Source organism: Cervus elaphus, chromosome 24, assembly GCF_910594005.1.
Source record: "Cervus elaphus chromosome 24, mCerEla1.1, whole genome shotgun sequence".
Lineage (NCBI taxonomy): Eukaryota > Metazoa > Chordata > Mammalia > Artiodactyla > Cervidae > Cervus > Cervus elaphus.
Window position 1 is genome coordinate 24,179,436 of NC_057838.1, and position 17,233 is coordinate 24,196,668.

The 17,233-nt window shown below is 36.8% G+C and overlaps 1 protein-coding gene across 2 annotated transcripts in view; it reads left to right on the forward strand.

The window, feature by feature from the left end:
• Positions 1-17,233, forward strand: part of OXSR1 (oxidative stress responsive kinase 1) — a 94,711-nt gene that overhangs the window by 62,730 nt on the left and 14,748 nt on the right. For both annotated transcript variants that reach the window (XM_043885603.1, XM_043885604.1), the window contains exons 9-11: positions 9,768-9,816; positions 10,442-10,507; positions 14,827-14,949. In XM_043885603.1, coding sequence (XP_043741538.1) covers positions 9,768-9,816; positions 10,442-10,507; positions 14,827-14,949 — 238 coding nt within the window. The remainder of the gene's footprint in view (positions 1-9,767; positions 9,817-10,441; positions 10,508-14,826; positions 14,950-17,233) is intronic.

A 17,233-nucleotide genomic window follows, 5' to 3' on the forward strand; every position in this document is an offset into this window, starting at 1 on the left:
TAAGTAGTGATGGTATGGAACTATTGTGATGAGCAAGGTATTTAAAATTATTTTTCTTTTTTTATATTGTTCTTTAAAAATCTCTATTTTTATATATGAATTATAAACTGTAAATACATTTTAAATGCAGGTTCAAAAAGAAAGGGGTATATGTTCAAAAATATTTGATGACGTCCAAATATTTCAATTCATTTTTTTTGTTGTTGTTTTTTTTAGGTTTTTTTTTTTTTTTTTTTAATTAGTTGGAGGCTAATTACTTCACAACATTTCAGTGGGTTTTGTCATACATTGATATGAATCAGCCATAGAGTTACACGCATTCCCCATCCCGATCCCCCCTCCCACCTCCCTCTCCACCCGATTCCTCTGGGTCTTCCCAGTGCACCAGGCCCGAGCACTTGTCTCATGCATCCCACCTGGGCTGGTGATCTGTTTCACCATAGATAATATACATGCTGTTCTTTCGAAACATCCCACCCTCACCTTCTCCCACAGAGTTCAAAAGTCTGTTCTGTATTTCTGTGTCTCTTTTTCTGTTTTGCATATAGGGTTATCATTACCATCTTTCTAAATTCCATATATATGTGTTAGTATGCTGTAATGTTCTTTATATTTCTGGCTTACTTCACTCTGTATAATGGGCTCCAGTTTCATCCATCTCATTAGAACTGATTCAAATGAATTATTTTTAACGGCTGAGTAATATTCCATGGTGTATATGTACCAGAGCTTCCTTATCCATTCATCTGCTGATGGGCATCTAGGTTGCTTCCATGTCCTGGCTATTATAAACAGTGCTGCGATGAACATTGGGGTGCACGTATCTCTTTCAGATCTGGTTTCCTCAGTGTGTATGCCCAGGAGTGGGATTGCTGGGTCATATGGCAGTTCTATTTCCAATTTTTTAAGAAATCTCCACACTGTTTTCCATAGTGGCTGTACTAGTTTGCATTCCCACCAACAGTGTAAGAGGGTTCCCTTTTCTCCACACGCTCTCCAGCATTTATTGCTTGTAGACTTTTGGATAGCAGCCATCCTGACTGGCGTGCAATGGTACCTCATTGTGGTTTTGATTTGCATTTCTCTAATAATGAGTGATGTTGAGCATCTTTTCATGTGTTTGTTAGCCATCTGTATGTCTTCTTTGGAGAAATGTCTGTTTAGTTCTTTGGCCCATTTTTTGATTGGGTCATTTATTTTTCTGGAATTGAGCTTCAGGAGTTGCTTGTATATTTTTGAGATTAATCCTTTGTCTGTTTCTTCATTTGCTATTATTTTCTCCCAATCTGAGGGCTGTCTTTTCACCTTACTTATAGTTTCCTTTGTAGTGCAAAAGCTTTTAAGTTTCATTAGGTCCCATTTGTTTAGTTTTGCTTTTATTTCCAATATTCTGGGAGGTGGGTCATAGAGGATCCTGCTGTGCTTTATGTCGGAGAGTGTTTTGCCTATGTTCTCCTCTAGGAGTTTTATAGTTTCTGGTCTTACATTTAGATCTTTAATCCATTTTGAGTTTATTTTTGTGTATGGTGTTAGAAAGTGTTGTAGTTTCATTCTTTTACAAGTGGTTGACCAGTTTTCCCAGCACCACTTGTTAAAGAGGTTGTCTTTTTTCCATTGTATATCCTTGCCTTCTTTGTGGAAGATAAGGTGTCCATAGGTTCGTGGATTCATCTCTGGGCTTTCTATTCTGTTCCATTGATCTATATTTCTGTCTTTGTGCCAGTACCATACTGTCTTGATGACTGTGGCTTTGTAGTAGAGTCTGAAGTCAGGCAGGTTGATTCCTCCAGTTCCATTCTTCTTTCTCAAGATGACTTTGGCTATTCGAGGTTTTTTGTATTTCCATACAAATTGTGAAATTATTCTAGTTCTGTGAAAAATACCGTTGGTAGCTTGATAGGGATTGCATTGAATCTATAGATTGCTTTGGGTAGAATAGCCATTTTGACAATATTGATTCTTCCAATCCATGAACACGGTATATTTCTCCATCTGTTTGTGTCCTCTTTGATTTCTTTCATCAGTGTTTTATAGTTTTCTATGTATAGGTCTTTTGTTTCTTTAGGTAGATGTACTCCTAAGTATTTTATTCTTTTTGTTGCAATGGTGAATGGTATTGTTTCCTTAATTTCTCTTTCTGTTTTTTCATTGTTAGTATATAGGAATGCAAGAGATTTCTGTGTGTTAATTTTATATCCTGCAACTTTACTATATTCATTGATTAGCTGTAGTAATTTTCTGGAAGAGTCTTTAGGGTTTTCTATGTAGAGGATCATGTCATCTGCAAACAGCGAGAGTTTCACTTCTTTTCCTATCTGGATTCCTTTTACTTCTTTTTCTGCTCTGATTGCTGTGGCCAAAACTTCCAACACTATGTTGCATAGTAGTGGTGAGAGTGGGCACCCTTGTCTTGTTCCTGATTTCAGGGGAAATGCTTTCAATTTTTCACCATTGAGGGTAATGCTTGCTGTGGGTTTGTCATATATAGCTTTTATTATGTTGAGGTATGTTCCTTCTATTCCTGCTTTCTGGAGAGTTTTAATCATAAATGAGTGTTGAATTTTGTCAAAGGCTTTCTCTGCATCTATTGAGATAATCATATGGTTTTTATCTTTCAATTTGTTAATGTGGTGTATTACATTGATTGATTTGCGGATGTTAAAGAATCCTTGCATTCCTGGGATAAAGCCCACTTGGTCATGGTGTATGATTTTTTTAATATGTTGTTGGATTCTGTTTGCTAGAATTTTATTAAGGATTTTTGCATCTATGTTCATCAGTGATATTGGCCTGTAGTTTTCTTTTTTTGTGGCATCTTTGTCTGGTTTTGGAATTAGGGTGATGGTGGCCTCATAGAATGAGTTTGGAAGCTTACCTTCATCTGCAATTTTCTGGAAGAGTTTGCGTAAGATAGGTGTTAGCTCTTCTCTAAATTTTTGGTAGAATTCAGCTGTGAAGCCATCTGGTCCTGGGCTTTTGTTTGCTGGAAGATTTTTGATTACAGTTTCAATTTCCTTGCTTGTGATGGGTCTGTTAAGATCTTCTATTTCTTCCTGGTTCAGTTTTGGAAAGTTATACTTTTCTAAGAATTTGTTCATTTCTTCCAAGTTGTCCATTTTATTGGCATAGAGCTGCTGGTAGTAGTCTCTTATGATCCTTTGTATTTCAGTGTTGTCTGTTGTGATCTCTCCATTTTCATTTCTAATTTTGTTAATTTGGTTCTTCTCTGTTTCTTAATGAGTCTTGCTAATGGTTTGTCAATTTTGTTTATTTTTTCAAAAAACCAGCTTTTAGCTTTGTTGATTTTTGCTATGGTCTCTTTAGTTTCTTTTGCATTTATTTCTGCCCTAATTTTTAAGATTTCTTTCCTTCTGCTAACCCTGGGGTTCTTCATTTCTTCCTTCTCTAATTGCTTTAGGTGTAGAGTTAGGTTATTTATTTGGCTTTTTTCTTGTTTCTTGATGTAGGCCTGTAATGCTATGAACCTTCCCCTTAGCACTGCTTTTACAGTGTCCCATAGGTTTTGGGTTGTTGTGTTTTCATTTTCATTCATTTCTATACGTATTTTGATTTCTTTTTTGATTTCTTCTATGATTTGTTGGTTATTCAGAAGCGTGTTATTTAGCCTCCATATGTTTGAATTTTTAACAATTTTTTTCCTGTAATTGAGATCTAATCTTACTGCACTGTGGTCAGAAAAGATGACTGGAATGATTTCAATTTTTTTGAATTTTCCAAGACCAGATTTATGGCCCAGGATGTGATCTATTCTGGAGAAGGTTCCGTGTGCACTTGAGAAAAAGGTGAAGTTGATTGTTTTGGGATGAAATGTCCTATAGATATCAATTAGGTCTGGCTGGTCCATTGTGTCATTTAAGGTTTGTGTTTCCTTGTTAATTTTCTGTTTAGTTGATCTATCCATAGTTGTGAGTGGGGTATTAAAGTCTCCCACTATTATTGTGTTACTCTTAATTTCCTCTTTCATACTCGTTAGCGTTTGCTGTACATATTGTGGTGCTCCTATGTTGGGTGCATATATATTTATAATTGTTATATCTTCTTCTTGGATTGATCCTTTGATCATTATGTAGTGTCCTTCTTTGTCTCTTTTCACACCCTTTATTTGAAAGTCTATTTTATCTGATATGAGTATTGCGACTCCTGCTTTCTTTTGGTCTCCGTTTGCGTGAAATATTTTTTTCCAGCCCTTCACTTTTAGTCTGTATGTGTCTCTTGTTTTGAGGTGGGTCTCTTGTAGACAGCATATATAGGGGTCTTGTTTTTGTATCCATTCAGCCAATCTTTGTCTTTTGGTTGGGGCATTCAACCCATTTACATTTAAGGTAATTATTGATAGGTGTGGTCCCGTTGCCATTTACTTTGTTGTTTTGGGTTCACGTTTATACAACCTTTCTGCATTTCCTGTCTAGAGAAGATCCTTTAGCATTTGTTTAAGAGCTGGTTTGGTGGTGCTGAATTCTCTCAGCTTTTGCTTGTCTGTAAAGCTTTTGAATTCTCCTTCATATCTGAATGAGATCCTTGCTGGGTACCGTAATCTAGGTTGTAGGTTATTCTCTTTCATTACTTTCAGTATGTCCTGCCATTCCCTTCTGGCCTGGAGGGTTTCTATTGATAGATCAGCTGTTATCCTTATGGGAATCCCTTTGTGTGTTATTTGTTGTTTCTCCCTTGCTGCTTTTAGTATTTGTTCTTTGTGTTTGATCTTTGTTAATTTGATTAACATGTGTCTTGGGGTGTTTTGCCTTGGGTTTGGGACTCTCTGGGCTTCTTGGACTTGGGTGGCTATTTCCTTCCCCATTTTAGGGAAGTTTTCAGCTATTATCTCCTCGAGTATGTTCTCATGGCCTTTCTTTTTGTCTTCTTCTTCTGGGACTCCTATGATTCGAATGTTGGGGCGTTTCACATTGTCCCAGAGGTCCCTGAGGTTGTCCTCATTTCTTTTGATCCTTTTTTCTTTTTTCCTCTCTGCTTCATTTATTTCCACCATCTTATCTTCTACCTCACTTATCCTATCTTCTGTCTCTGTTATTCTACTCTTGGTTCCCTCCAGAGTGTTTTTGATCTCATTCATTGCATTATTCATTTTTAATTGACTCTTTTTTATTTCTTCTAGGCCTTTATTAAACATTTCTTGCATCTTTTCAATCTTTGTCTCCAGGCTATTTATCTGTAACTCCATTTTGTTTTCAAGATTTTGGATCATTTTTATTATCATTATTCTAAATTCTTTCTCAGGTAGATTCCCTATCTCCTCCTCTTTTGTTTGACTTGGTGGGCATTTTTCATGTTCCTTTACCTGTTGGGTATTTCTTTGCCTTTTCATCTTGTTTAGATTGCTGTGTCTGGAATAGGGCTTCTCTCTTTTTTTTTTTTTTTTAAGGTTATAGTGTATTGAAAATGAAAATTAAGGAGTAGTAGAGGAGTACTAGAGGACTTTAAAAGAAATAAGAGAAAAAGAAAAATAGAAAATAGAAGAGAAAAAGAAAAAAAAAAAGAAAAGAAAAAAAATTTTTTTTCCTAATTAAAAAAATCGTAAAAATTATGAAAATGAAAGTTAAGGAGTAATTTGGGAGTAATAGGGAATTTTAAAGGAAAATAAAAGAGAAAAAAATAAAAAATAATTTTTTTTCCTACTAAAAAAAAAAAAAGTAAAAATATATCTAGGAATTTCTCTGGAGCTGTTGCGGTCAAGTGTGGGTTTGGCTCAGTTTCAGATAGCTCCTCGTTCCAGCTTACACTTCTCGGTATCTACAGGCCCCTTCCGGTATAGTCAGTGTTTTCTACAGGGATTTTAATCTGTTGCACCGGTCCCTTCTGAAGCAGTTCGCTTTGTTTATTTGGCTTCTGTTTGCCGGTCTCTTCAGAGCCTCATTTCCGCCCTGACACAGGCGGGCGGAGGTGGACTCTTATTCAGATAGCTAGTTCTGTCGCGCTGCTGTGAGGGGCTGGTGCGGCTTTCTCCCTCTCCGCTGCTCAGGCTCCCGGCTGCTCTATATGGAGCGCGCCCCGCGCTGCGCAAGGTTCCAGCCCTCGGGTGTTCCACAAAAGCGCGGAACAAAAAGCTGCGCCTGCTCTTTGTGCCTTCCCCATCAGAGCGGTCCAGGCAGCCAGGGGCTTGACGGGCGCACTCTCCCCGGGTGCGGCGCGCCTTCTCCCCTCCGCGGTCCCAGTCTCAGTTTCCGCAGGCGCCAGTCAGGTGCGTGCGCCTTCTGCCCTCCGTGTCCCCAGCCCCAGTCCCCGCCCGCGCCGGTCGGGTGCCTGTGCCCTGTGTCTCGCCGCGACCCTCCCGGCGGATGTCGACCATCCAGAATCTCAGGAGGTCTTTGATTAGAAAATGGAGGCCTGTTTGCAGTGCGGCAGGGGATGCAGTCCTAGGGGCCAAGCCTGCCCCTTTCCCCTCCCCCCTGCCTCCTGCCTCCTGCCTCCTGTCTCCAGCGGGGCTGGGCCGGTCTGCAGCCTGCGAGCTCTTCTCTGAACTTTCTCGGTCCCTTTGTTCTGCCAACGGCCGGCAGTGTGTTTGGGCCGGTTAATTTTCTCTCTCTCTTTTACTGTCCCACAGTTTAAGTTGGCAACTCACAAAAGCTCCCTACGATTGTCCTCAGGGCACTCAGGCCCGACCCTACCCCAAGCAATGCCGCCGGCTCTTCTCCGTTCCGCCCCCACTTGCTGGTGGCGGATGCGGGTGTCTGGGGTACTTTTCTGCTGGGAGTTGCTTTTAGGCTTCTAATCTGTGGGTTTTATTTATTGTTCCCCTCCCAGTCAGGTTGCCCTCCGAGATTCAAACACTTCCCCCAGGCCCGCCAGTGCGAGGGTTTCCCGGTGTCTGGAAACGTCCTCTATTGAGACTCCCTTCCCCGGACGGATCTCCGGCCTTAGCTCTTTTGTCTCACTTTTTATCTTTTATATTTTGTCCTACCTCCTTTCCAAGACAATGGGCTGCTTTTCTGGGCGCCTGATGACCTCAGCTAGCGATCAGAAGTTGTTTTGTGAAGTTTGCTTTGCGTTCAGTTACTCTTTTGATGAATTTGTAGGAGAGAAAGTGGTCTCCCCGTCCTACTCCTCCGCCATCTTGGCTCCTCCCCTGTATCTGTGAATTAAACAGAATTATAGAAGTTAAAGATTATTGCATAAAAAAAAAAAGATTATTGCATATAATCTTTTATCTTTGAGGTCAGTCAAAACTCCTGATTCCTAACCTTGGGCCCTGTTCTCACTCTTATCATATTTTTCTGTTTCATGTGGTGTATAGACCACTTAGTTACGTAGTACTAAAAGATTTTTAATTTTGATTTTTTTAAAGCTCAGCAAAACTAAAAGGTTTGAATTGACTTCCTTGATCATGTCTTTAGTATATTTAACGGGCTTCAAAATTTACTGTTGGAAATATTGGAAAGGGTAAGAAAAATAGGCAGCAAAGTTCAAACCTGTGGTTTTAGAACTTTTTTCCTCTTTCTTAATACAGTGGTATTAAAACATAGGGAACACTTACTTCTGCCAAATTAGTTGACTGAAATAACAGAATTCTGTTACAAACACCTAGAAATTCTGGATAAATCTATCAAACTTAAATAACAAGAATAGAGATGAGCTGTAATAAAGGGAGGTCTTCAGATGCCAGAATTAATAAGGAAGCCGTAAATCCAAAAGCTGTTATAAACTAATCCTGTGGCTGCCTTCAGTATGACACTATTCATTCTAATAACCTACTGGTTTGGATTTTTAACTTCCAAGTAGGGACTAAAAATGAGATACAGGGCCCACCCATATGGGGATTTTGAACTAAGGTTTCTGCTTAAAGCTAGAACATTCGTAAGTCTGCATCCTGAGTGAAAGGATAGATCAAAGAACAACAACAACAACAAAAATCTGTTATAACAGAAACACAACAGAAATCTTCCCTGAATAATCAAGCCCTCTGACTTGGACACGCTGCAGGTTTACAGTCTGAATTTATACCCATATTATCCAGGGACCCACAGGATTAGAAAGTAGAACAGTTATTACTAAGCCTGTTTTGTTTCTGGCAGAAGCAATCAGAAAGTGCACTGTTAGACTACTTCCAAAACCCAGGTCCCTGCAGTTCTTGCACTGAAGGATCACAATCCAGAATTACAGAGCACAGTGAAACACCACACTGTGACCGGAAGCGGCGTTCGAAGAAATAATGGCGGAGAGTGTCCTGAATTGATGAAATGTCTGTATTTTCAGGCTAAGGAATTATTGTCCTAGATCCCAAGCAGTATCCCTCTTTTTCCACTTGTATACATTGTCATGAAACTAATGGGCACAAATACAAAGAGAAGGTCTTAAATGCGGCCTGAGAGAACAGATCACCTAACTGAGGAATAGCAGGCAGATGGACAAACCACTTCCCCGATAGCAACAGTGAAGGCCAGACACTTTAGTGGAACAATGCTGAGAGAAAATAACTGTTAACCCAGAATTCTCTAATTCTCTAAATCTAGTCAAACTATCATTCACCAGTAAGCGTGAAATAATTTTCAGTCAAAAATTGAGTTTTCCAGTCATGTTTTATCACTTACAGAACTCCTCTGAAGTGTATTTTAGAAAGAAGGGAACAAATAAGAAACAGTGTTGTATGAACTGTTAAACATACTGAAATTGTGACTGAATGAAAAAGTAGGAATGGTAATGTCTACTTTGAGTTTGCATAGCACTTCCACATTTATTCTCTCTTTTAATTTCTATGAGAATCCTCTGAGGCCCTGGTTCTCGAGCTTGAGTGCATTTTGGTGTCACCTCGAGAGCTTTAAAAACTGTACCCAAGTTTGCCCCCACAGATTCTGCTGTAACTGTTACAGGGAACAGCCTGGGATTTTTTATATTTATAAGATAGTTTATTTCTCTCTTGTATAACAGTTCCCATCTGGTATGCCAACTGTATTCCAGGAGGGCAATACAAAACCTAGGCTACCTGCTGTCTTGTTCTTACATAGCTAGATTATGACCCTCATCTTTTTAGTCGAAAGGATTTTTTTTAACTCCCAGATACTATAATGCACAGCAGTGTTTAAGAATCACTGCTTTTGGGGATTTAGCCAGGTAATACTGAACCTTAAAGAAGTGACTTGTTCAGCGTTACATAGTAGGTATGTGGCGTCAGTCAGGTTCAATTTCTTAAGTGTAGCATTATTCTTTATTCTCATACTAGTTTGTGAAGTTGACAACAATGCCTTTACTCAAATGAAGTAAGACTGTGCACAGTTAAGTTAAAAACTAAGTTTAGATTAAATTTGGAAACTATACATTACTCTTAGAATCTTCTGTTTTTTAAAGGAAATTGTGAAATTATTTTTTAAGAATATGTAATTATGTAAGTTGAGACTTACAGGTAATTATGTGGCAAGAAGCACAGTTCTTGATTTGTCAGTTTAAATGTATATTTTTTGCTTCTTTAAAGTAGATAAAGCCAACTTCGTGGGAAATAATATTAAATAGCAAATATACTGAAAGCCATTAAGAAATCATGCTTCTAAAAGAAACATTTCACTAATGAATTTTTGCAAGAGCCTACAATCATTGTTACCAGAAAATTTCTATTTGAGTTTTTAAATTCTATTCAATGCCTTGTAGTGAGCTTTTCCTTTTTGGTTTTTAGCAGCTTAAGGACAGTGGAGTACTCTGAGTTTTTATCTTGATGCTCAAGAAATCATGTTTTCATTTTTGAAGATGAAAACCCACATTCCACTTCAATTAACTATAAAAACTTTCTTTTCTGGTTTTAGACCAACAGCAGCAGAACTGTTAAGGCACAAGTTTTTCCAAAAAGCCAAGGTAGGACATGCTAACTTGGTTTCATGTATTCAGATGATCCTCCTCAGACACCTACGTTAGGTTCACTGTTCAGAGGTTGCATTACCTTCAGATGATTATTTTTGGAAGGATGATGGTAGGTCAAATAATTGCTGGGGCCATTATTTAGATAGTCTTTCATATTTAAGTTAAATATATTTTTCTATAAATTAAGTGTCAGGTAAAACTTAAAACAGGAAAAATGAATATTACCACTATAAATAAAATCTGTGGAAAATCCTGTGAAATATACTGAACTTTCATTTCAGGGTTTACTACTGAATTTGTAAACATCTCATTTCCCAAAGATTTGGGATAAATAGGATGTTATTGTGGTTGGGAAATGTGGGACCACAATCCCAAAGGACGTATGTTAAAGCGAACTTTTCATAGATGGTGGTTCATACAATACATTAAAGCTTTGTCTCAATTTATAAAGTCATGGTAGTAGTATACTAAAGGATCTTCAGAATGAAAGAATATAAGCTTTTCTCAAACTTTATAAAAACAGTTACTATATCACATTAATTGTGGTGAATATTTCTGTGTCAGTTTTTTGTTCAGTAAAAACTTCTTATGAAAAGAAAACTTATTTTTTCCTCTCCAGAATAAAGAATTTCTTCAAGAAAAAATATTGCAGAGAGCACCAACCATTTCTGAAAGAGCTAAAAAGGTAAATGTGGATTTAACTCAGTTTTTCTGAGAAATTAGAAGTTTTACTTTTGCGTTTTGAAAGTGTATTTGACTAATTCTATGTTAACAGTATGAATATTACTCTTTTTCTTTCGGTCGTTTCTTTAGCATGCTTAATATATTCTTTTAGCAATAGTCTATGCCTCAGTAGCACTCCGCTTTCAACTGGAATGAAAAAGTATGGTACATCATTAATTAATTCTAAGTTGTGTTAAATCACTGTTTGCAACTACCAAAGTGAGTTGGGAAGTTTCTTTCCACCATACAGAAACAATGAAGACACCACTTCACACCCACCTGAATAACTATAACAAAAAAGACAGACAATAACAAGTATTGATCAAGATGTGGAGAAATTGGAATCCTCACACATTACTGATGGAAATGGAAGATGGTGTGGTCACTTTTGTGGCAGTTTCTCAAAAGAATGAACAAAGTTGCTGTATGACCCAGCAAGTCTAGTCCTAGCCATACCCAAGTGAATTGAAAACTTGTACACATAAAAATATGTACATGAATGTTCATGGAAGTTTTATTCATAGCTAAAATGTGAAAACAAACTGAATGTCCATCTACTAATAAATGGATATAGAAAATGTCATGAATCTATACAATGGAATATTATTCAGCAGTAAGAAGGAGTGAAGTACTGATACATGGCATAACATGGATGTACCTTTAAAACATTATGCTAACTGAAAGACATATTCTGTGATTCTGCTTATGTGAAATATCCAGAACAAGCAAACGTACAGAGACAGAGATTGATTGCCTGGGACTTGAGCAGATTGTAAGGGAATGGGTAGGACTGCTAACGGGTATGGGATGTTTTGTGCGAAGTGGAGGGAGTGATGAAAATGATTGAAATGTGATTGTAGAGATGGTTTTTCAACTCTGAACATACTAAAAATCATTGGATTGTAATACCTTAAATGGATCAATGTTATATGAATTATGTCTTAGCTGTTAATTTAAGAAAAGCAGCATTTAAAGAATGGCACTACCACCAACAAAAAGCTCTTGAGAATTGAAAACATTATAGAAAAAATGGAAAAATTCATTACAAAGATTATAGGGTAAAGTTGAGGAAATTTTCCAGAAAATAGAGCCAAAAAGCCAAGAGACAGAAAAGAGACATTAGAGGATTATTTGAGAAGGCTCAACGTTTAAGTAAAAGGAGTTCCAGAAAAGGAAAACTGAGAAAAACAGAAGAAAAGATATCATGAAAAATTATTCAAGAAAAATTTCATGTATTTCCAGTTTGAAAGAGCTCAAGTACCCAGCACGATGAATGGAAATAGACCAACGCTAAAGCACATTCCCCTGGTAGCTCAGAATGCTGTTGGTGGTGTTCAGTTGCCCAGTCATGTCCAGCTCTTTATGACCCCATGGACTGCAGCACGCCAGGCCTCCCTGTCCCTCACCATCTCCTGAAGTTTGCCCAAGTTCATGTTCGTTGCATCAGCTCGGAATACTGGAGGTGAAAATACCCTGTAGCCTTCCAGAGAACGGGGAAAGGTTACAGATAGAATCAACAGTCATAAGGACCTCAGTAGCATCTGTGGAAGCCACATCACAGTGGAGCTTTACGTTGAACATTAGGGAAAAAAAAAATATTTTCTAACCCAGAATTGTTTTCTTTTTTTACCAGGCAAACTATTAAGTGGAGTGTAGGAATGGAAATCAAATTATGTTCAGAAATTCATGGCTTTAGTAAATACACCATGCTAATAGTAGAGTAAGTGCTTAAAGTAAGAATAGGGAAGTCATGTGATGGAGGAAGCATAGTCCTCTGGTTGATAGAGTGAGATCTGAGGTATCAAACCTGGTGTCAGTCTGATGGAACAGATCGCAGGGCTCTGGTGAGAGGCTTCCTCAAGAAGATGACACTGGTGAATGCCTAATGTATATGAATATGACGAGAGGAGGTTTACATAACAGAGAATCTGGGGATAAATATGACAAGTAAGAAATAAGTAGGACTTCCTAGTGGTCCATTGGTTAAGAATCCACTACCAATGCAAGGGACAAGGGTCTGATCCCTGGTCCAGGAAGATTCCACATGCCATGGGGCAACTAAGCTCATGTGCTGCAACTACTCAGCCCACACTTTGGAGCCTGTACTCTGAATCAAAAGTCCACACACTGCAGCTAGAGAATATCCCCCCTCCTCGCTGCAATTTGAGAAAGGCCACATGCAGCAACGAAGATCCAGCATATCCAAAAATAAATAACTTTTTTTTAAAGAAAGAAAGCAAATATTAACTCCAGGGGAAATAAAAAAGTTCTGCAAGAAAGAAAAGTAATTGTAATATATATGGTTCAACTGTATAGTTCATATAATCATGTTATATAAACAATTGATTTACCCATATATCAGGGAGAGGGGGAGAAAGGAGAACGTTTTCCTTTTGTCATTCACCCTCAGAGATAAACACACAAAACAGAAAATAGTTATTGTTGGTAACGTTTACGGCCATGATAGAGCCCTCTTGCTAGTGAAACAAAAATAATGGTATTCTTAAAAAAGTGAGGGGATGCTAAGATCATACATAAAATGATTGTTGATATATTTTCAAGAATCTATAAGAAAATGTTTCATATAGGCCTAACATGAAGCATTTTATAATTTTCCTTTGCATAAATATATCAATTTATGATTCTCCATATATTTATATGAAGGGGCTTCTTGTTGGAAATATTGTTCTCATACATATAGAAAAGCCTCCCTTGTGGGTTTTCCAGTTTACCATAATTATTATCCAGAAGACATATTGGAAGTTTTCTTGGGTGTACATGTAGAGTACACCACAGTGAGAAGTTCTTTAGAGAAAGACCTGTCATCAGCAATAACCCTCATTTTTGTAACTGTGAAAACTTTAACACGGGTGATATTCTTAAAGGTTTTCTAAAGTGAGAACCACCTCATAAGGCTTTTTATGTGAAAGTTTAAAGTTCTAAAGTTGTTAATTAAATGTCTAATATAGTCCAAACATGTTGACTTTAGAAAACAAACAGAATTTTGCAAAGGAAGGCAAACTTGAAAATAAGCCAGCATCTTCGGTGTGGAATACAATTTGACCTAAATAGTTGTTTGAAAACTGGCCTCAATCAGTTTAAAAGCATTGTTAGGCCTGTTATATAGAAGTACATATTGAATTTTACAAATTTTAATTTATTGTTTAAATTACTATGCATTATCCAGGTTATAAAGGTGATCTTATTTATTTTATATACTTTTGTCACTTAGAGTAGTTTTCATTTTATTTAATTGTATTGAAATTATGCATGCATCTATTTCAGTGCCTTAAAGTATTTTGAAAGCAATCTTGATAATGGTTAAAGAACTGTTGTCTTAAAGATGAAACACTGTTCATTAACAGGATCTGTGAAATAATTTATATTTGTTTGTTATAAATTAGTTACATATAGATGCATTTGTCATGTTTATTTGCAAAGACATTCAGTTTGAGAATCAACAAACATTTATTAGGTGCTTTCTATTTGCCAGGTACTTTAACCAATGTTACTTTCATTTAATACTCAGAAGTGTTAAAATGTGATATTTTTAAGCTCAAAAAAAAAAAAAAAACCAATTGATTTACCCAAAATTACAATGTATCTTGAAAAAAGAGTAGGGAATTAATAATAGGGTTAAATTCTCATCCTCTGTAGCAAGAAGTCAATAGATAATTTCTAAAACCAGAAAATCAAGGGGTAATAATAAGAACAGATTATTCAGAGAGATGAATATGTATACATTCTAAAAGAATAAGCTAAAATGAATTGAAAGTGGTTGCCTGTGGGGAAGAAGATGAAAGTTAGGGCACTGCTTTTTTTCTTAACATTTGCACAGCTGTAATACTCTTGAACTGGCAAGTATAATTGTGATTTTAAAAGTTAAAATTGAAAAAAAAAAAAAAGTAATCTTCTTTATCTTGAATGTATTTATTTGGGGCTTAAACTGCCCTGATTTTTTTCTTGATGTCTAAAGATATGAAGCCATTACTCAGATTTCATCTGACTTCACATAAGAGGGATTTGGATGGTGTGCAGGCTCAGACTATCAAAGTACAGGGAAAGTCGGTGGTTGTGAGTAAAGACAAACAGTGGAGATGAGGACCAGAAAGCAAGTGAAGGGTGGTGGGTGTGACTTTACATGGGAAAACTTATTTATGGGGAAAATTATTATCTGCTTACTGTGTTGAAGTAACAGAAGGAGAGAGAAATATGATTGACTTTTCTGTACCGTAAGTGTCAAACACTAGCTCAGTCCATGTCTCTCTTCCTAATGAGCAGGTTCGGAGAGTACCAGGTTCCAGTGGCCGTCTTCATAAGACAGAAGATGGTGGCTGGGAGTGGAGTGATGATGAGTTTGATGAAGAAAGTGAGGAAGGAAAAGCAGCAATTTCACAACTCAGGGTACGTTTTGTTAAACTATATGCTTTATAGAGTTCTGTTTTACTGTCTGAAGCCTCTGAGATAATACTATATTCTGTGGTTCTGTTCAGCTTAACCAGCTAAAATATTAAAAAATACAGACAAAAAAAAAAATACAGACAGAATATTTTGAACACCTTATTAACAACAGGAGCCCAAGTAAATCTCCATGGAGACGGGGACTGCAATATCAGTTTTACTGTGATAATATTTAGGGTGTATAAAAATGACCTAAATTGAGAAATGAGAACTGTAATGTCTGAGATGAAAGTACACTGGATTGGATTAATGGCTGATGAGACATTTCAAAAGAAAGGATTAGTGAACTTGAAAGCCTAACAGTTGAAACCTAGTCCCTAAAATTTGTTAACCTTCTATCTGAAGAGGAACAGTGTACCTTATTTTCATTTTGTATATCCTGGATAGTGTGAGTGTGTTAGTTTTTGCTGGAAATAGACACCAAGACAGGAAATGAGCAAATAACGTTTGAAAAATGGCACTGATAGACTTGCTCAATTCAGGGTTGCCACAAATCTTCGATTTGTAAATAAACAAACTATGATATCTACAAAGTACAGTAAAGAAAGCTTAGTGCAATAAAATGACATGGGCCTGTATTTTAAAGAATTTGTTCCAAAGTTTTCTTGTTTGCATTGTTTCCAGTGTGAAATCTGCTTGTTTACGTACCTTATTCATTTACAAGTCACATTTCTTTTAACTTTGACTGATTTTAAGATTATTTTCTTTATGAATGGTTTTGAGCAATTTGGTTATGATATACCTAGATTTTTTTTTTTTCACATTTTATATTTAGGGTTTACTGAGCTTCTTGAATCTTTGGGTTTACACTGTTTTTTAAGTTTGGAAAGTTCTCAGCTATCATATTTTCAAATAGTTTTTTCTGTCCTTCCACCTTGGAGAGTCAGATAACATGTATATTAGGCTTAAAGTTGTCTGACTGCTCATTGATCTTTTCACTTTTTAAAAATTCTTTTTTCCTCAGTTTCATTTTGCGTAGTTTCTATTGCTAGCCTGTTCATCATTCTTTCCTTCTGCAGTGTTAATCTGCTACTAATGCCATGCAATCTCTTTTTCAACTCAGACGTAATGCTAGAGTTGTGATTTGGTGTTTGGTTTGGTTGTTAGATACTTAAAGTTTGGTGTTTGCTTTTGCATCTTCCGTGTCTCTCCTTAACTTTTTGAAGTTATGTAATATAATTATTTTAATGTCCTTCTCTGCTGATTCTAACATACAGGTCAGTTTGGGGGCAGTTTTATTCGATTGATTATTCTTTTCATTGTGGCTTGAAAAGTGTTTTCCCAAGTTGAGTAAATAAAAGTAAAAAATGAAATCATATAAAATTTGATAGAGTGCCAGGAAGGAGAGAGTTATCCAGAGAAAAAAGCTTAGAGCTTCCCTTTTGAGTATTTAGCAGAATAGTTATCGATTACCGTATGTGAAAAAACTACCCATGTGGAGAACAGTGCCCAGCTCTCACACAGCCAGAAACAGCAGCCAGACTGGAGAAATTTAAAATTCACAGGACATTCTGTAGAGTTCTCAGTAATGGGGTATAATATATTAACCTAGACTGAACACTGCTCCAGACCCAACTAAAACTCATCAAAGCAGGATCCAGAAGGATTAAACTGTTTTCAGTAGCTTAACTGTATTCCAGAACAAAGCTTCAAGATTTATAGAAATACAAAATTAGCATCATGCAACAAGGTGAAATTCAGTGTCCGGCATCTAATTGAAGATTACGAGTATGCAGAATGTCAGGAAAACAGTAAGAGTAAGCACACTTGTTGCTCAGCTCTTGGTTTCAAATGCCATGCCCTACTAAAAGAACAAAGGCTCACTGGAGAAATGGCTGATTCCAGGGCTTACACAGGGAAAATATAAGATAAATCTGGGATATCTTGTTGCGACAGAAAAGGTTTTTTATTTTTAATAATATAAGAGCCAAGTTGAAGGAGCTCCCACTAGCCAAAGTAGGGAGAATTTAACCATCAAAATCATAAAGTGTAGAAATAATTATAAATCATTAAAAGAGTAGGAGTCAACAGGCCTATACAAATAATACATAGATATATAAATAAATGGGGAATCATTACAATAAACTGCCAGTGGTGGTAAATCTAGGAGTGCATGGGGAAATTCATCATTTTACAGCCATCATAAAGATCATCAGTGGGTGCTAAATAAATGGGAAATCTATGATAAACAGGCTATTTATTTACATGGTCTTCTAGTATCTCTCCA